The sequence below is a fragment of the Leptodactylus fuscus genome, chromosome 2 (assembly GCF_031893055.1).
Source record: "Leptodactylus fuscus isolate aLepFus1 chromosome 2, aLepFus1.hap2, whole genome shotgun sequence".
Taxonomy (NCBI): Eukaryota; Metazoa; Chordata; class Amphibia; order Anura; family Leptodactylidae; genus Leptodactylus; species Leptodactylus fuscus.
The window spans coordinates 224,987,396-225,008,192 of NC_134266.1; the positions used below are offsets into that span (position 1 = coordinate 224,987,396).

General features: G+C 42.1%; 1 protein-coding gene across 1 annotated transcript in view; it reads left to right on the forward strand.

Annotated features, from left to right (window-relative positions):
* STAC3 (SH3 and cysteine rich domain 3) overlaps positions 1-20,797 on the forward strand; it is a 69,258-nt gene that overhangs the window by 15,086 nt on the left and 33,375 nt on the right. Inside the window, exons 2-3 of the mRNA XM_075265752.1 lie at positions 17,631-17,901; positions 20,618-20,715. Coding sequence (XP_075121853.1) covers positions 17,649-17,901; positions 20,618-20,715 — 351 coding nt within the window. The 5' untranslated portion in view covers positions 17,631-17,648. The remainder of the gene's footprint in view (positions 1-17,630; positions 17,902-20,617; positions 20,716-20,797) is intronic.

Consider the following 20,797-nt stretch of genomic DNA (forward strand, 5'->3'; position numbering starts at 1 on the left):
TAGAGGAGAGGAGCTGCTTTCATTTCTGAACATCTTCCTTTCTCCCAGTTATCAGGCTAGCTAATTCAATTGTGTTCATTATGGCAGAGACAGGCAGTCTCTGTATGTAACACAGTTACACAGCTGCTGCCTGTACTTCATAGTCCAATATGGGTGGGCGGAGCTACACACTAATTTGGGGGAGGAGCTAAATGGCAGGTTGCATGTGAAACCCCGCCCACCAAATGATGCAAGAAACCAGGAAGAAAGGAGATTTTACAGCAGTGAAGACTGGTGAGTATGCGACGTGGGAATACCCCTTTAAGGCAGGCTGCACATTGTGAAAACACAGTGTTTTGGCCGTGGCGGAGACTGCGCAGCAAAAGAAAAAAAAAGGTGCTTTTTACTTTACCTGCAAAGTGGATGGGATTCTGGCTAATCCCATCCACACAATACAGAAGAAAATCTGCAGCGGACATGCTACATTTTCAAAAAAATTATTGCGTGCATCACAGCGTGTGAATTATACCTCTCATCAGGCTTGGAGGGGTATCTCGGTAGCATGCTAGGTGTTACAGTTGCTGAATCAGTTACACTACGCCCAATAGGTTTTATGCAAGGACCGTATTCTAGTAATAGACCCATACCTGAGAGTCATCAGTCTTCAGCAATTCTACCATCCTCCATACTATTGAGCATACCTTCAATCTCAGTTCCTGAGCAACTATTGTGACACTTTACACATCACTTCACTCTTTAATACGGCCTTATGACAAATATCACATTCCAACCCTATCCTTATCCCAACTATAGCCATCCAGTTGTATATGGCTGGAGCATACCTTCGATAAAATGTGTACAAAATTAAAGCGAAATGTAATGTCCATAAGTGAGTTGAAGTGACTCTTATAGTTACTACATTCATTGTACATCACTGTGTTACTTCTGCATCCTTTGTTGTAAAAGACAAGCTATAAAAGTCTGCCCTCACCAGGTTTTCTCTCTGAGGTTAAGATTACAATATTTGTTTTTTTTTTTGTTTTTTTTATATCAACATAAAGTCATGTCTATTCATTCTTTAAGTAGCCCTATATTCTTATTTAGGACTTATATTTAGCTCGATGTAGTGTACAGGTTTTATGGACTCGTTCTTTTTATTATTTTGGCATTGTTTGTCCATTCACATCTCCTGGCATGTACTCTTAAAGGGGTTGTCATACTTTTTTTTCTTGAACATAGGGACAAAAAAAATAATTACGCACCCCTCTCAGATTCTCAGTTTCCTTGCTTCTGTGGATCCCTGCCTCCTTCCACCGCTGTTATTAACAGTGGTGTCCTGTTTGTGTCAAATGATTGCAGCAGTCAATCAGAGGCCTCAGCAGTGACTTCTCTACTAATTGGACTTAGCAGTGACATGCAGGTTGAGAAGAGGTCACAGCTGAGGCCTCTGATTGGTTGCAGCAGTCACCAGTGACACCAGTAGAGCATCACTTCTGATGTCAATTGGGGCCCTGTAAACAGAAACATGGAGTTTCTGATGCTGGAAATGAAGGACCAGGGAGGAGTATTTTTTTATTTTGATTTTATTGCTCATAATGGCAGCATCCCCTTGGATAAGTGCTGTGCTGCATCACTTGCATTTACTGTGTAATGCGTGACTTTTATAGGTTGTGCTCTTTTATATGTAAATGTTGTGTAACTTTCCCTTTAAGGGCTGTTTTACTGAGGTTGGGGGAAATTTTGTGAGCTAATGGTTTAGCTTAGTCAGTGTATGGCTGGGGGAGTGGAAGGAGACTATGAGTCTTTCTGGCTTCCAGTGAGGAGAGGTGTATATGGAAGAGGATCATAAGAGATGGAGAGAACCCCTGTGTGTATTGCTGCAGCCCTGAAACAGGGAGAATTTATTGCGGCCAGCCTAAGGAATGCAGTGGAGAAAGACAAGTTCCACCTGAGGAGAGTTTGAGGTCCTCTATAGCCTTGGAGTGTAGACACTCCACAGGGCCATTCTGGGAGTTCAAAGGAAAGAAAGTGAGAGAGAGAACTAGCCCAACATTCTTGATTCTGAGATTCAACTGTTGTGAAACCATCACCCTCACATTCCTGGTGGAACTACCACTACGATCTCCACCAACATCTTTTATTGGAAGTTGTTAGGTTGCCATTTTCATCATTGAAGTTTGAGGCTCGGACTCCACGTTGCAGAAAAGCTGTTTTTTTTTGTTGCAGATTTTGATGCGTTTCTTTTTACCCAAAGTCAGGAACGGATTTAACAAAAGGGAAATGTCTAAGAGCTTCCTTTATATCTCCCATTCCAATTCAAGTCACTCTTGACTTTGGCTCAAAAAAATGCAGCACAATCTGCAACAGTAAAAACTACATTTCCACAAAGTCTGGCCTCAGCCTGAACCTGTCTTCACCTGCAGTCTGTGTCTCCTGAGCCCATTCCTGCAGTCACCACCAAGGGCTCTTCCAAATACCTTCTGGGCCAAAGAAGCTGCAGACTGCAGAGGTGCACCAGGGGTAAGACTACCACCAGCATCAGGTACCCTGCAGACCCCCTCAGCTCTGTACCAGTCCAGGAGGTGAGCTGGAGAGGTTGGATATATGCGTTCCTCTGACAGAAAAGCACACCCCCCCAACACCCAGTCCATAAAAGGGTTAATTGGCATTATGCCCGCATTCTCCACCAAGTTGTTAGAGTTGTCATTTACCTTACCCCAGGACCGACCAGGTAGACCATATAATCAGATATTAAAGACAGACACACATGAGTTAGATTTCTGTGCGTCTGGACAGAGCTCTGCAAAGTTCTGCCCAGAATCAGTTTATTTTATAGTAAGTATTATCATTGAGAATTAACCAATACAAAAGTATATCAGAAATTAGCCAATCAGATTAGATCAAAATTCCACCAATATGGTTATTGCCAACAATCCTAAATTGTCCAATCATGTACGGACAGCCTAAAATAGTAATACATGTGACTGGTCAGGCGTCATGCATAACCTGGCCAAAAATACATTCTTTTAGTATGAGACTAAAGAAATCTGGGGACTTTTTCCCTAAATCTGGTATCCATCATTGCTCTGCTAATTGGACTGAAAATGATAAACGTTGACAGCTATCTTCCTTATTTCTGAGAAAAACCGCAGAACAACAACAATGGCACATCTGCCACAATTGTATATCTTGTTGACCACAATCTGGATGACTAACTTATTGTCCCATGCTGTTGGTAATCTCAACAGCACAAAAGGTTGAGTGTGGGTTAGACACGGATACTAAAAGACAAAATGGCCATCTGACCATTACAGACATAAAGTAATATACCATGAGTACATGGGTAAAGAACTACTCTAACAGTCTAAAGCCACCACTGACAACAACCGATTATTGCTACTACTTCTTCTATTTCCTGCAGGGATTTGTTACATATGTTCAGCCTAAATTAATCTTTTAGAACAGTTAAACAGCAGCTTTCAATTTTGTCCACTTTTCTAGCAGGTTTGTTTAGAACATTTATGGTTGCTGTCAGTGTCAGAATAGGTTTCCTAGGGCCCACCCTCCAACAACCTCTAGGAAATAGACCAAAGTGGCCTATAAGAATGGGTGCCTTCTATGGAATCAATGTGTTAGCGCCTCAGTCCATCAGAGGATCCTTTGATACTCTGGTGGGCCAGTCCGACATTGGCTGGTTCTCTAGTTTTAAAAACTTCACTGTAACTTCTGCCTCTGGTTTAATACATAAGTCCTTGTGAATTTGTATCATCATATCATATATCCATACGGTCAATTCGGGTGTCCACATGATTGAGCTTAAGTGACTGTTTAGTCACTGGATATTTTTACTGTTAACCCCAGAGTAACTATAGCTTCATTATACACATTATTATAATAACAGCTCTTTTTTTTATCTATTAATCCATGTTCTCCCACAATTGGCCTACCTTATCAGAGCCCAATATACTAATTAATGAATAAATTAACAGATGGTCCGTTTTTACCACTTGGTGGTGTTAGGGCCCGTGCACACGGAGTAAACGCGTGCTCATTTTTGCATAATAAAATCAGAGTCCCCTTGACTTCAATGACATTTTTTACACGTGTAAAAAAACATGCAAAAAACCCCCCGCGTGTTTTACTCCATGTGCACGGGCCCTTAAAAGGAATGAGTGTGTACAGAAAAGCAGTATATAATGGCCAAGGGTAAGTTTCTTAGAAGCGGTCTTCAGTGGAGGTACAATGAACATGAACCTGTAAATACACGCATGACTGCAACATGTCTTCCCATAAGCAAGGGGGCAGCATCATAGCATGGGAGGTACATGTCTTGTCCTGACATAGTGAGGGGGCAGCTGCTCTTTTACAGTGTGTCCCTGAATTGCTTTCAGCTACACTCATTATGTTTGGCAGCATCCTGGGTGCATCTGTATACATTGCATGTGCAATGTATAAAACTAACCTCACACTGGCAATTCAGCTGATAATCAGACCACTTAAAGGGATTGTCCAGTTTCAGACAAATATTGAGAGACAAATGTTATTGCTTGTATAATGAAAAGTTCTACAATTCTCCAATATATTTTCTGTATCAATTTCTCACAGTTTTCTAGGTCTCTGGTCGCTGTTATTCATTATGTTACTTCTACAAATCAGTCCATGATCATGTGATATACAGTCCATGGTCATGTGATATACAGTCCATGGTCATGTGATTTACGGTCCATGGTCATGTGGTGATCACACAGGTGCACAGCTCGTTATAGTCACAGCACAGTAATCAGACATCTGCCTGGTAACGAGCTGTGCACCTGTGTGTGCTTATCACATGACCATGGCCCCGTGGACTATGTGCCTGATGTGCCAACACCTTGCAATAAATCTTCTACTGATGCAAGGATTATCAAGACCAGCATACAATACGCTGGTCCTGATGACTCCTCCCATTGTTGCCATCATTTACATTTATGCGATTCATGATCAGTTTGTCACATCTTTAAATATATGTAGACTTTCTCCAATTTTGGGGCCACCCACCTGGTGGAGTGAGATTAGGAGAGAATTTTTCAACATTTTAGAAAATGTGTCTAAACCTTGACCAAGCAGCAAGGCGGGTACATTTTTAATATTCCATGTGCATTGGCGGTCATGACTCCAACTTTTAGCGTAAACAAAAAAAAATAAAAGTAGACCTGCGACTGTGGCTGGTGGAGCTCAGTGGAAGATAATCTGAATCAGGGCCCAAGTCAGATTTTAGCTTTCCAGCATACAATATGAAGCCATACGTATGATAATAGATAGCCCAATGTAATGTGAAGCATGTGCTCAGAAGAAAATGTCCTCTAAATGTACAATCAGTTCTACTGGAAATCACCATTTTCGAATTTCTGTATTTTCTTCACATTTTCATCTCCATTTAAAACAGTAGATCTTTACCCAACAAAGTATAATGTTTGTGGAAAAATCTATGGCTGGAGACTGGTTTAGCTAATAGATCGAAAGTAGGAAAGCCATCACCCTTCAAGCATGTCAACAGAGAAGGGGGATGTCAGAATGACAGCAAAAGTGGAGACTCTAGATCTGTGTCACGGGGATCTGACACATTGGTGTAGCATTCAAGCTATGAGTAAGGGACTGATTGTGGTTTCCCAAAACGCGTAAGCTATGCAACTGGTTTTATTTTGTCTTGGATCCTCGACAGTTGGATGAATTTTTTAGCCTAATGTGAAGTAAAGGTTATATTTTATATATATGGAATGCTGAAATTTTTATCCATTTTTTGCATTTTAGATATTTGCCTACTACAAAATAACTTAATGCTGATGGATAAATCCATTAAGGCTATATTCACACTTGCTTCACCACATCTATCATACAACAGAAACCACTAGCACACATACTGACCTCCATATCTTATGGTGGTGTTTGGGTTAAGTAGATGTGAACTTATTTATTAAGAGTTCGGAAGCCTTACTCCTCTTCAAAGTGATGATAATGGTTGTCCGTGAAGTGTGTTTCTTCCAAGGTGACCATAAATATTCTCAGATTTCTTCCTAATGTTTGACAAAGACATTCATCTTATGATGGCCATGATGGGGCTACAATTGATACTGGGATTGTTTATAGGAACAATCACACCATCACCATTAAGAACTAAACTGGTCAATGGGGGTACGGAGGGAGGGGGGGGAGCAGTTTAGTTTAATAAACATGCAGAGAGTCTGTACAAATTGGCTGGTGAAAGGCCAAAAATAGCCAAACATGCTACACACTTTCATTTTCAGCCGAACACTAGCCAAAAATTCCCAACATAGCTAATGTATTTTTGGTAGACAGAAGTTGGCTGGCATGAAGGGTCATTTGCAGTATTTTTAGACCAACTACCAGCCAAAATCTGCCATTCTGAGTGGCAATAGTCTAAAGATGGATGGCCAACTTAAGTAGTATAAATACACAAAGACTATGACATTGCGTGCTTCAGCACAAAACAGCATGCAAACAAAAATAAATCTGTCCAGGTGTAACTATACAGCAGGATGCATCCCTATCCCAGTGCAGGCCTCATACCTGACACCAAACATAGAAGCAAACTGCATAACCGCTCTCTCTCAGGCTGCAAACCTGTCAGGGTGCATTCACATGGAGGAAAATGGTGAAGAATTTGGTGTGAAATTTCAGCGCTGGTAAAAAGCCTCCCATTCACTTCAATGGGTTCCTTTTTCACACCAAATTCCTCATCATTTTCCTCTGTGTGAATATACCCTCAGACCTTTTCAGGCTTCATTACCAGTAATGAATTTCAGGAAACCTCACCTGCGAACTCCTGGGACTAGGGAAAAACCTGGGGTGGATTAGATGGCTCCCACTGCCAACCTGTCCTCTAGTCTGGAAAATCCAGCCCAAGTAACTGAAATAAAGAGCCCGAGCAGACTATGTTCTGCTAAACCAACATATATTCTTCTGGATTTCCGCTACTGTGCCTGGCTGAGGAAACCAGGTGGGATATACACCCCGACCACCACTTTACCATACACTTTACCACAATATATATAAATACATATGGACAAAATTGTTGGTCCCCTTCGTTTAATGAAAGAAAACCCCACAATGGTCACAGAAATAACCTGAACCTGACAAAAGTAATAATAAATAATTCTATGAAAATGAACAAACGAATGTCAGACATTGCTTTTCACTTCAACAGAATTAAAAAAAATAAATAAACCTCATGAAACAGGCGGGACAGGAATGATGGTTCCATAACTTAATATTTTGTTGCACAACCTTTTGAGGCAATTGCTACAATCACACGATTCCTGTAACTGTCAATGAGACTTCTGCACCTCGCAGCAGGTATTTTGGCCTACTCCTCCTCATGAGCAAACTGCTCCAGTGCTCTCTACATGAAAACCATGTATCACCTACATGAAACTTTACTGTAATGGACTACAAAAACTATTTACATTTTTTTAGTAGCACTTTTTACTATCAAAGAAACATGAAAAAACGTGAAAAACAGATGCGTTTCCCCTCCTTTACATGTTCTTGGATATTAAAAAAAAAATAAAAAAATAACAAAAAAATGTGTCTGGTCATGAACTATGGAAAATGGATCATTCATGAAGTGGTAAATGAAAGTGCGACTCTCATTTTATTTTTATTTCTTTTAATAACGTGTAGGGGGTGTATACAGGGTGGCCATAACATAGCCTCAGGTGTTTGCAGTCGTGTGCATGCTGACCCAATGGACGGAATTGCCTGAAAATTTGTATGTGTGCTAATCAAGGCATGGGGAAACGGAAAAAAAAAACCCCCTAAAAATCATCACCAACTACTTCCTTGTGACAATGACACCCGCATGACATTTGCATTAATGTTTCTGGACAGTGGAAGTGGATACCAATTGGCTATGGAATATCCTGTGGAGCGACGAAGCGCATTTTTACCTGAAAGGAATGGTAAACACACAAAACTGTCACATATGGGCCACTGAAAACCCGCGTGCACTCGAGGGGGTTCCGCTGCATTCGCCCAAGGTGACCATTTGGTGTGGGTTCACCTCATCGTTCATGATCGGACCGTTCTTTTTCGAAGATTTGGGCCCAACTGGGGTTGCCACCTGTTCCGTCACAGCAGCGAGGTACCGGAAAATGCTGGAAACAGTGGTCGTTCCCAACTCCAACAGCGGCAGTGTCTGCAGACGATCACCTTCATGCAGGATGGAGCCCCTCCTCACATCGCAAATCCTGTGAAGAACGCTCTTCGTGCCCTTTTTCCTGATGACAGGATTTTGAGCCGCTCATTCCCTACAGCGTGGCCACCGCGCTCTCCGGATCTCACTCCTTGTGATTTCTGGTTGCAGGGACACTTGAAGGAGCGTGTTTATCGGGGGAATGTCGAAACCCTGCCTGACCTCAAAGACCGCATCACGTTGGAAGTGCGCAGTATCTCACCAGAGATCTTACACGCAAGCGTCGAGCACGTTCTGCATAGGATGACCATGCTCACCATGCATGATGGCGGCCACATTCAACAGTCATGCTAGTCGGTGGTCCAAATGGGACATCCCCAAGTATTGACAGACGGGTTTTGGGCTCACTGTACAGCGCCACATTATCCCCTGGTGGGGAGTTTTCGTATTATTATTTTTTTTTTCTTTTTTTTCATGCCATCCGTTTCCCCATGCCTTGATTAGCACACATACAAATTTTCAGGCAATTCCGTCCATTGGGTCAGCCTGCACACGACTCCAAACACTTGAGGTTATGTTATGGCCACCCTGTATAAAATATAATATACTTAATTAAGAAAAATGCAGAGTTTCTCCTTAACAAGAATTGAGCGTTGCTAGGGGGAATCTGTCTTCATCCTGTACACCCTGTATATGGATAGTTTTCTCAGCCTCAGCTTCCTTGTTTGTATATCTAGTTATAAGGGACGTTTTATGTAATTTTTTTTTTTTTTTTAAATGTAGATTGTAAGCCCCATATAGGGATCACAATGTACTTTATGTTTCCCATTTAAGTATGTTTTTTGTACAATGGGAGGAAATCCATGCAAACACGGGGAGAACATACAAACTCCTTGCAGATGTCGTTCCTGGCGGGATTCGAACCTAGGACTCCAGCTCTGCAAGGCTGCTAACCACTGAGCCACCATGCTGCCCCCTTTTTATGTAATGTTTTTTTCCACTGTTTATTCCAACCTCGTACTGCTAGTGCTAATCGCCAGGTATTCCACTTCCCTATCCCTTCCTGGCACATCCCTCTGACTATCTGGGAATGGAGAGGGAGCGGAGCTGTGATCCCAGCTATATAAACATTAGATTAGAAGTAACATATATATATATATATATATATATATATATATATATATATATATATATATATATTAGAAAGAGGAGAGATGGGCTGAGAAAGCAAGTTCTGCATGTAATGCTATCTGTATCCAGCATGTACATACTGAGTATGGTCTTTCCTAAGCAATACCCAGTGACGCTAGGTTCACACCTGCGTTCTACTTTCCGTTCTGTGGTTTCCGTCTTCTGCATGCCAGAAGACGGAAAGCACAGACCGGGTCCGGCCGTGTGCGCCGGTGAGCGTTTTATGCTCTCCGCCGCGAAACCGGATTTTTTTTATCCGGACACAAAGTACCGCATGTCCGACTCTGTGTCCGGACTATAAAACCCGGTTTCGCGGCGGAGAGCATAAAACGCTCACCGACGCTCACGGCCGGACAGCTTTCTCACCCATTCAAATGAATGGGTATGAAAGAGTCCTGTAGGTTTCCGTCTCCTGCCTCTGTTTTAGGCAGGAAACGGAAACCTGCAGAACGGACACCTGGGCGCAGATGTGAACGAGCCCTTAGAGATTGCTAAGAAGACACATTACTTACAGTTTTTAAATAAAAGCAAACAAAATGCTTTAATATAATATAATACATCCCATATACATTCATTTAAATGACAATTCCTTTTACTAAATACATTGTAATATCTCCGATACATCCTATAATACATCTTAGATCTGCGCTGACAGTTCTGCTGGTTGTCATTGGGAACAGTCAACAAACTGTCCATCAGACACATCCCTAAGCTTAGCAGTAGGGCATTTATAGTATTATATTACTGTACAGAGCCTGGCAGAAACATGGCATTTGTCCTAATACAAGTTCTGAACTGTTATACAGGTGATAACTGAGGATCTGTGCAGAATAAGCAAAGCCTGTATTTATAAAGATACTTAACTTTCTATAAAGCTGAATTGTATACAGAAATTGTAAAACGCTCCCAAGGGCGGACATATCCTGTAAAACTATTTCTCTCCGGTCATCTCATTCTGTTATTTGCAGCAGGGTGACTGGTCAAAGCCAAATAATTTCCGCCTAGAAGCATTAAGCGATCAGCTGCTTGCCATACAACGCCAGCCATCTATAGATAGTCATTGCAGCGGTTAAATTAGAACAATGTCAACAATTATGTAATATGCTCTCCCCACCCTCACCAGTTACTCAATAGAGCAATCCTCGCAGCACCTTGTTTGGTATCTGGGTCCCCTTCTTCTCTGTCAGCTTGGGATGGGGCATGGTGGATGAACACAATTGCTATGCAAAGTACAACCAAGAAGGAAAAACAAAGTTGTCGTCATGCAGAAGGTAATTTTTTCCTTTTGTGTCCACATTTTGACATTTGGTGTTTTATTTCGACTTCTCTTAAAAGGTGTAGTAACTTAGAGATGTCACAAATGGGATGATATCAATGGGTTTATAGATGTGTGCTAAGCTGGAAGGCTCTAGGTCCAGACTTCTCAAGAGAGAAGCAGATAAGATTGTGTCGGATTAAGGCAGAACGTCAGAGGTTGGATATTGAATTGGTAAAGTATTGGCAAACACTTTTAAGGATAAGGTCACATACGACAGATTTGTTGTAACCGCCCTATGTTCCCATGCACATGATGCAAAAATAACAACACTTACATGTGGGGAAGACATTTTCTGGTATATTATAGGTGAATATTATGACGCTTCTAATTGCTCATTTCCGTCTATTGTGAATCAAGTGCTAACATACGTTAAGTCCTTACTTACTATAAAAGTTGTATTGAGTTGAATGTCATTGAGGCTACATAACATTTTTGGAGCTCCTTTCATCTCTAGCATGGCCCATGTTTGCCAAAGCACCATTTTTATTATTTGCTCAATTGTAATTCTTCTTTTTAGTGTTGTACCTGTAATGGTAGATGTGGTCGTATTACAAAAAGTACTGAATTAATTGATATTAAACAAAGTATATTTTTAAAAACATTACAATGTAAGAGAGAACAGTATAACATCAGATAACTAACTGGCAATAAGAACTAGCATGACTATATATAAAGCCTTATAGGTTTTAGAATGGTTGTATTATTCACAGGATAGGGGGTAAGTGTCAAATCACTGGGGGGTTCCTTGTGAATGGTGCACTTGTGTGAACGGCGCACACCTTAACACTATAGGGCAGCCAGGACTACAATTCCCAGCAGTGCCCAGAGCCCCATAGCCCTTAGGTCCCCCGTTCTTCTCATTACTGAAGGCCAGCAATCTGACCTTTATCTTATCCCTTAGCTGCTTTCTTAATAACACAACCCCTTTAAGTGTCCACCAGGTTCTCTTGTTCAGTATGATTTAAACTTGGATGTATACCCCAGAGACAAGTATTCACAAAATATTCACCCCCTTGGGCTTTTCTTGTTTTATAATCTAAAGACAATTGATTTACATTGGACTATTTCATGTCTAAATGCAAACAAATCTTTATGATGTTCCTTACACTCACAGTACAATGCAGTATAATTGATTTAAGAATATCTATTCATTTTGATGTGCGGGCACATATACATTACATGTATCTGACTCTGGAAACCCTCAAATATTCCATTTTTGCATTGCTAGTTGAAAATATTTCACTACTGTGGACACAAAAGACTCAGATCACAGACAGAGACAATTCTCACATTATTCTTATTACTAGCTGGTACCCGCGACTTCATCTGCGGTGATTGTAGCAGTGGGTATATACAGGCGTGGGTAAGGTTTTCGTAGTGTGTATAAGGTATGGGATATGAAATGTAACTTTGTATCTTGTTTTTGCTATAATTCTGAGAATACGTCAGACTTTTGTGTTGAAGTTAATTTGTATTTGAGCTGCTATATATACGGTGTTGTGAGAAACTTTACATAGTGACTTTGGGACAGAAGTATTTGAAGTTAACCCTTCCCGCCGATGGCATTTTTTGATTTTCATTTTTGACTCCCCTCCTTCTAAACCCCATAACTTTTTTATTTCTCCGCTCCCAGAGCCATATGAGGTCTTAATTTTTCCTGGGACTAATTTTTCTTCATGATGCCACCATTATTTATTCTATATAATGTACTGGGAAGCAGGGAAAAAATTCAGAATGGGGTGGATTTGAAGAAAAAATGCATTTCTGCGACTTTCTTACGGGCTTTGGTTTTACGGCGTTCACTGTGCAACCAAAATGACATGTCCCCTGTATTCTGTGTTTCGTTACGATTCCGGGGATACCAAATTTATATGGTTTTATTTACATTTTGACCCCTTAAAAAAACTCCAAAACTGTTGAAAAAAATTATTTTTTGAAAAGTCGCCATATTCCGACAGCCGTAACTTTTTTATACGTGCGTGTACGGGGATGTATAGGGCGTCTTTTTTTGTGGGACCGGGTGTACTTTGTAGTTCTACCATTTTCGGGAAATGTTATTGTTTTGATCACTTTTTATTCAAATTTTTTAGCAGAATCAAAACAGTGAAAAAATGGCGGTTTGGCACTTTTGACCATTTTTCCCGCTACGGCGTTTACCGAACAGGAAAAATGTTTGTATAGCTTTGTAGAGCGGGCGATTTCCGACGTGGGGATACCTAACATGTATGTGTTTCACAGTTTTTAACTACTTTTATATGTGTTCTAGGGAAAGGGGGTGATTTGAATTTTTAATCCTTTTTATTTATTTATTTATTTATTTATATATTTTTTTACTTTTTTTAAACTTTTTTTTTTCATTTATTAGACCGCCTAGGGGTATTGACATGGGTGGGCGGTGTCGCGGATTGTCAGAGCGGTGGGGGTCGGCAAACATGGCTGCTCCGGAGCGTTAAAGAGAGCCTCCTGGAGTATCGGTAAGGTGAGGGGCAAAGTGGTAAAGTATATGTATATGTGATTGTGTGGGGTTAGGGGCGAGGCTGAAGAGGGCAATAGGAATTTTGTGGCTTGCTATGGTCCAAAGTGTGTGAGATTGCAGAGATGGTGGTGTGAGTTTGGGTTTTGTGGGGGTTCTGGCACAAACGTATGTGCGCTATTGTGACGAAAAGTAGCCTATTGTTTAATCGGGTGTATTAACTATGTTTGTGGAAAATTTCAGCCAAATCGGTGGAGCGGTTTTTCCGTGATTGAGGAACAAACATCCGAACATCCAAACTCAGAAACCCACAAACTTTCACATTTATAATATTAATAGGATTGTTCGCTCATCTCTAAAAACTAGGAGTTTTGCTGGAGATGTTGTGCCAATACATGGCTGACATAACTACTGATCTCCAGGCTACTTCTCCCTCCATCAAAGAGATGGGGACACACCGGGTGTCCACCGGGTTATCCAACAAAAACATACTGTGCATCCAAAATCTCTTAAATTCCCGGGTGTCGTAACCATCCATCTCTTACAATGAGGTGGGTATTTAATCCTTCAGAAGGAAACTTAGTGGATCATTGCGTATGTTCTGTTAAAAGTGATGGGGTGAATGTTCACATATTCTACATTGTCCTTAATTTGGACCTTCTTAGGAGAACCTTTATTTGTGTCGTCAACTTCCTTTCTCTTTGAGTCAGATATAATGTCCTCCATACATATACAGGATAAAAGTCAGCTTATACAGTGGGGCAAAAAAGTATTTAGTCAGTCACCAATAGTGCAAGTTCCACCACTTACAAAGATGAGAGGCGTCTGTAATTTACATCATAGGTAGACCTCATCTATGAGAGACAACATGAGAAAACAAATCCAGAAAATCACATTGTCTGATTTTGTAAGAATTTATTTGCAAATTATGGTGGAAAATAAGTATTTGGTCACCTAAAAGCAATCAAGATTTCTGGCTCTCACAGACCTGTAACTTCTTCTTTAAGAGTCTCCTCTTTCCTCCACTCATTACCTGTAGTAATGGCACCTGTTTAAACTTGTTATCAGTATAAAAAGACACCTGTGCACACCCTCAAACAGTCAGACTCCAAACTCCACTATGGTGAAGACCAAAGAGCTGTCAAAGGACACCAGAAACAAAATTGTAGCCCTGCACCAGGCTGGGAAGACTGAATCTGCAATAGGCAACCAGCTTGGATTGAAGAAATCAACTGTGGGAGCAATAATTAGAAAATGGATGACATACAAGACCACTGATAATCTCCCTCGCTCTGGGGCTCCACGCAAAATCTCACCCCGTGGGGTCAAAATGATCACAAGAACGGTGAGCAAAAATCCCAGAACAACGCGGGGGGACCTAGTGAATGAACTGCAGAGAGCTGGGACCAATGTAACAAAGCCTACCATCAGTAACACACTACGCCGCCAGGGACTCAGATCCTGCAGTGCCAGATGTGTCCCACTGCTTAAGCCAGTACATGTCCGGGCCCGTATGAAGTTTGCTAGAGAGCATTTGGATGATCCAGAAGAGTATTGGGAGAATGTCCTATGGTCTGATGAAACCAAACTGGAACTGTTTGGTAGAAACACCACTTTACGTGTTTGGAGGAAAAAGAATACTGAGTTGCATCCATCAAACACCATACCTACTGTAAAGCATGGGGGTGGAAACATCATGCTTTGGGGCTGTTTCTCTGCAAAGGGGCCAGTACGACTGATCCGGGTACATGAAAGAATGAATGGGGCCATGTATCGTGAGATTTTGAGTGCAAACCTCCTTTCATCAGCAAGGGCATTGAAGATGAAACGTGGCTGGGTCTTTCAACATGACAATGATCCAAAGCACACCGCCAGGGCAATGAAGGAGTGGCTTTGTAAGAAGCATTTCAAGGTCCTGGAGTGGCCTAGCCAGTCTCCAGATCTCAACCCTATAGAAAACCTTTGGAGGGAGTTGAAAGTCCGTGTTGCCAAGCGACAGCCCCAAAACATCACTGCTCTAGAGGAGATCTGCATGGAGGAATGAGCCAACATACCAACAACAGTGTGTGCCAACCTTGTGAAGACTTACAGAAAACGTTTGACCTCTGTCATTGCCAATAAAGGATATATAACAAAGTATTGAGATGAAATTTTGTTACTGACCAAATACTTATTTTCCACCATAATTTGCAAATAAATTCTTACAAAATCAGACAATGTGATTTTCTGGATTTGTTTTCTCATTTTGTCTCTCATAGTTGAGGTCTACCTATGATGTAAATTACAGACGCCTCTCATCTTTTTAAGTGGTGGAACTTGCACTATTGGTGACTGACTAAATACTTTTTTGCCCCACTGTATGCATACCTCCCAACCGTCCCGATTTCCGCGGGACAGTCACGATTTGGGTGACATGTACCGCGGTCCCGGTTGGAGGGAGGTATGTCCCGATTTCAACTCAGATCTGCGTCCAGAGGACACATACGGCTGAAGCTGCTCGCGTGCTCGCTTCGCCGCTGCGTCTCTCTCTCGCTGACACATGCGGCTGAAGCGAGGAGCTGACCTGTGTCAGCTCCTCGCTTCTGCTGCCGCCGGCTCCTGGCTTGTAGACGCGATGTACAAGCCAGGAGCCGGCGGCAGCGGCGAAGCGAGGAGCTGACACAGGTCAGCTCCTCGCTTCAGCCGCATGTGTCAGCGAGAGAGAGACGCAGCGGCGAAGCGAGCACGCGAGCTGCTTCAGCCGCATATATCAGGGAGAGAGGCGGGCAGAGAGCGGCGAGGGAGCGGAGGAGAAGGTAAGTTTAATGTGGAGGTGGAACGTGAATCTGGGGGCAGAGATGGAGAGGACGGCATGACACTGGGGGCAGAGATGGAGAGGACATGAATCTGGGGGCAGAGATGGAGAGGACGGCATGACACTTGGGGCAGAGATGGAGAGACATGAAACTGGGGGCAGAGATGTGGGACATGAATCTGGGGGCAGATATGGAGGGACATGAATCTGGGGGCAGAGATGGAGTGGACATGAATCTGGGGGCAGAGATGTGGGGACATGAATCTGGGGGCAGATATGGAGGGACATGAATCTGGGGGCAGAGATGGAGAGGACATGAATCTGAGGGCAGAGATGGGGGACATGAATCTGGGGGCAGAGATGGAGTGGACATGTAACTGGGGGAAGAGATGGGGGACATGAATCTGGGGGCAGAGATGGAGAGGACATGAATCTGAGGGCAGAGATGGGGGACATGAATCTGAGGGCAGAGATGGGGGACATGAATCTGGGGGCAGAGATGGGGGACATGAATCTGGGGGCAGAGATGGAGGGACATGAATCTGAGGGCAGAGATTGGGGACATGAATCTGGGGGCAGAGATGGGGGACATGAATCTGGGGGCAGAGATGTGGGGACATGAATCTGGGGGCAGAGATGGAGGGGACATGAATCTGGGGGCAGAGATGGGGGACATGAATCTGGGGGCAGAGATGGAGAGGACATGAATCTGGGGGCAGAGATGGAAGAGGGACATGAAACTGGAGGCAGATGAAGGGTGTATATGAAACTGGGGGAGAGATAGAGGGGGGACATATAATTTACGGGTGACTGTAGGAGGATTATACTGTGTGCGGGCACATGAAAAATTAACGAGTGGGCGGAGTCAACACAAAAGTGGGCAGGGCTAAATTTGCCGCGGCGCGCTACGCGCGCCACACATTTTGTCCCTCTTTCGGTTCTTTAAAAGTTGGGAGGTATGCTGTATGTATAGGGTCAGGAAGGAAAGATCAGAGATGTTGAAGTCTGATCCTTTTGTTCCCTCTATGTGCTGCGCCAAGTGTACATTTGTATGGAGAAATAGCTGTTGCATGAGAACCTATACAGGGTAACTATGTGTAAGGACTTTGTTAGGAGACCACCTTCTCAAATGAGTGGAGACGTAATGGCCATGCTTGCTCCCCTGGGGAATTTAGGGAGAATAAAAGTAAATTACTCATAGTTCTCCTTTAGCAATACTTTTAGTAAGTCAGACATGGAACTACCTTCTTAAGAAAAAGCTTAGAATTTGTGATATGAGTCAAAGAAAGAAGTATCTTCCAAAAGGAAAGGCCACCTATCTGCAGACAAGTCCCTCCATCAGTTACGGTTTAATACAATATCCTAGGTATAATAGTAAGTACAAACCTATACAGCCAGTCTCAAAATACGGCAGATTTATCACAGTAACTGATGCTGGATGACATAATCTGGTATATCTTTAGGCTGTCTAGTCTACCTTTTACTGAATTTGCTTTAAATCCTAATTTTTTGACTTCATATTAACACACTTTTGTTGCATCGTGGTGCATCTAAGCCATACCCCCGTGTTTAGCACATTGAAAAATTTTAGCCCAAACTAGAGGTGCCAGATACATCACTCCATTTATTTCTCCATTGTGCAACATATCTTGTCTTAAATATGTTATCTAAAATTTCCTTTCAGGTTCAAAAATTAAGGAAAATGTTCAAAAAAAAGAAGAAGGAAGAAAGTGAACCCCAAACCCCAAGTCCAGAAAATCAGCCAAATGGTGAGATCCCAAACTCGGGTCCTATTATTTATTATATATATGAGTCAGAAGAAGAGGAAGAAGAAGAAGAAAAGGAGGAGCCCCCTCCAGAGCCTCCTCAACCTGTAAATGACAAGCCTCATAAATTCAAGGATCACTACCTGAAGAAACCTAAGTTCTGTGACGTGTGCGCTAGAATGATTGTTTGTAAGTTATCTTTAAGAATTTTCCAGTTTTACAGTCTTATATTTAGAGCCCTTCACAGCTGGAAGAAAAGGGAAAGTAACAAACTCAGCACAAAATGTTCCATATATCTTCTTTAAGTCTAAGACTCCAGGTAGCGGGCCACAATGAAAAAGCGCTGCAGGAAAAAACGCGGTGGCAACGCATTGTGGGTTTTCCTGCAGTGCTTTTCACAGAAAGTCCGCAGAGGCTCCCTTTATATCTATAGGGAAACTAATGTCATTTCTGTAGGTATAAATGACATGCTACGATTTCCAAAACAACAACGATTTTGTTGTGCCTAATTTTTCCGCAGTGTGTGGATGGGATTATCTAGAACCCTATCCACTTTGAAGGGACTGTAAGATGCCACATGTTACACCACGTGGGACCCTGGCCACACAGTGTTTTCACAAAAACCTTGATTTCATATCCTTAGCATAGGTCATCAATATCAGATCAGTGGGGGTCTGACACCCAGGACTCCTGCTGATGAGCTGTTTTAAGAGGCCGTGCTACTTATGAGTTGCAACAGTTAAAAAAAAGCTATCATTGGATACCCTTTTTTTCTGACTAAAACGTAGGAATAGCCTTAAGAAAGGCTATTCTTCTCCTACCTTTAGATGTCTTCTCTGCACGGCCGTTCGTTAGAAATCTGGGTTTTCTCCGGTATGCAAATGAGTTCTCTCGCAGCACTGGGGCGGTCCCCAGCGCTCAAACAGCACTGGGGGCACCCCAAATGCTGCAAGAGAACTCTCCAGTGACGCCTCCATCTTCTTCTGGAACACCCTCTCCCTGCATCTTTTCCCGTCCTGGGTTTCAATCTTCTAGGCCTCGGGCAGAGCTGACTGCGCATGCCAACGGGCACAAGAGAATGAAGATTGAAACCCAGGACAGAAGAAGACGCAGCGAGACGGCGTTCCAGAAGAAGATAGAGGCGCCACTGGAGAGTTATCTCGCAGCATTGGGGACGCCCCCAGTGCTGCGAGAGAACTCATTTGCATACCAAAGAAAACCAGGATTTCTACCGAATGGCGGCGCGAAGAAGACATCTAATGGTAGGAGAAGAATATCCTTTCTTAAGGCTATTCCTATGTTTTAGTCAGGAGAAAAGGGTATCCAATGATAGGACCCCTTTAAGTGAAGGGAGCTGACTTCCAATACCAAGCATAAACCCTACACACTGTCCATGGTATTCAGTGAAGAGACAGCAGACACTCCATTAAACACTGCAGTCACTTCAAACAACTGATCACTGATCAGATATTAATGGCCTATCCTAAGATTTTGTGCTGGGGGGGAGAATCATACAGACAGAAGGTGGAGAAATCTGGAGTAGAGGCAAAATATTACATAGGCTACATCTAAGAGAACACTGTGGTTGTGGAAGGAGAGAGCAGAACAATAATGAAGCTGTGCATAAGATAGTGAAGGCAGCAGTTTCCTAAATGACAAGACGCCATATTGAGCCTGCATTACTGGCAAAACCAATACACAAAAAGAGTATGACATTAGAAACACATTGTATGTGCTATCAGGGAGTCTGAAAATGCATGAAATGATACAGCTTGAAGCATCATTTTCCAACAAAATCATATGTAAAAAAAAAAAAAATTTCCATGTCAAATGAGTTCAAAGCCCTTAAGGTGTTCATAGATTTCAGCTCATATATATATATATATATATATATATATATATATATATATATATATATTAATTAGATAAATGAAATGTGTTAAGCCAAAATCCCAGACAAGGGATTGCTATGTTTTTGGTGCGGTTACAAATGGAAATCTCTACTGATCTGTTTTTGTGCTTCTGTTACAATAAGATATTGGGCACATCATATTGTACAGCTGGTTCTCCTTTGTATGAATAATTCCCTGTTTAGAGTTCCAGTTATTACAATGGCTCCAGATGCATGCGAACCCTCCTGCAACACAGTCAAAGTAGGCCTCATGTCTAACCCCCTCTTGGCTTGAGCTGTAAGCCCCGGCATCTAACCAGGTTTGCATGTTGCTGCTGCTAGTCCTAAAATGGATCTGTATGAAATCGAGCACCTAAATCATATTGAGGCAGATTTACTTATGTGGTGGCATCTGGTTTTTCATCTTATTTTATGCCAAAATGGTGACACAGTTATTTTTAGACACATTATTGATCTATAGCAAAAAGAATGCCTTTATGCTGCATACCTGACTTTGCATATCTGAGTGTCATTGTTTTTTTTTGTGTTAAAGGGGTTGATCACATTGCCATGTTGTAGCTCAGTCCCACTCATTTTATTGGGGCGGGCATGATGCTCATGGCTATCTTTCTCATAAGATACTATTTTCATTGGTTCAGCATAGCAATGCCTGCAATGGTAAAACCTTTGTCTCCTATTTCTGTTGGTCGTAGCAGAGGTAATGTAATGCCAGATCCACCTCCATTACTCATTGGTATGGCAGATGCACTGGAGCCGCTGAGTAATTCTGTCTGAGCATGCGTTTACTCATCGACTTCTGGGATGAACAATCAGAATATAGAACATTTTTGCAGTATTGTAATGTACAGTATTCCATAAATGCAGCTGTTATTTTAGAAGAAACGCGTAGTATATGTAGTAAACCCTACCATATGCAGCTAGAAAGTAGAAATCATATAGAACAGAAACACAACTATAACTATATTGTATCATGTGCTTGTATTGTGCTTACAGTAAACAACAAATTTGGACTGAGATGCAAAAACTGCAAGACGAACATTCACCATCATTGTCAGTCCTATGTGGAGTTCCAGAAATGTTTTGGGAAAATAGTAAGTTTTATAAGTTTTTGACAATTTCATGTTCTTGTAACAAACCTGTTTAGGCCACACTAGATGGATATGCTAAGAAAGT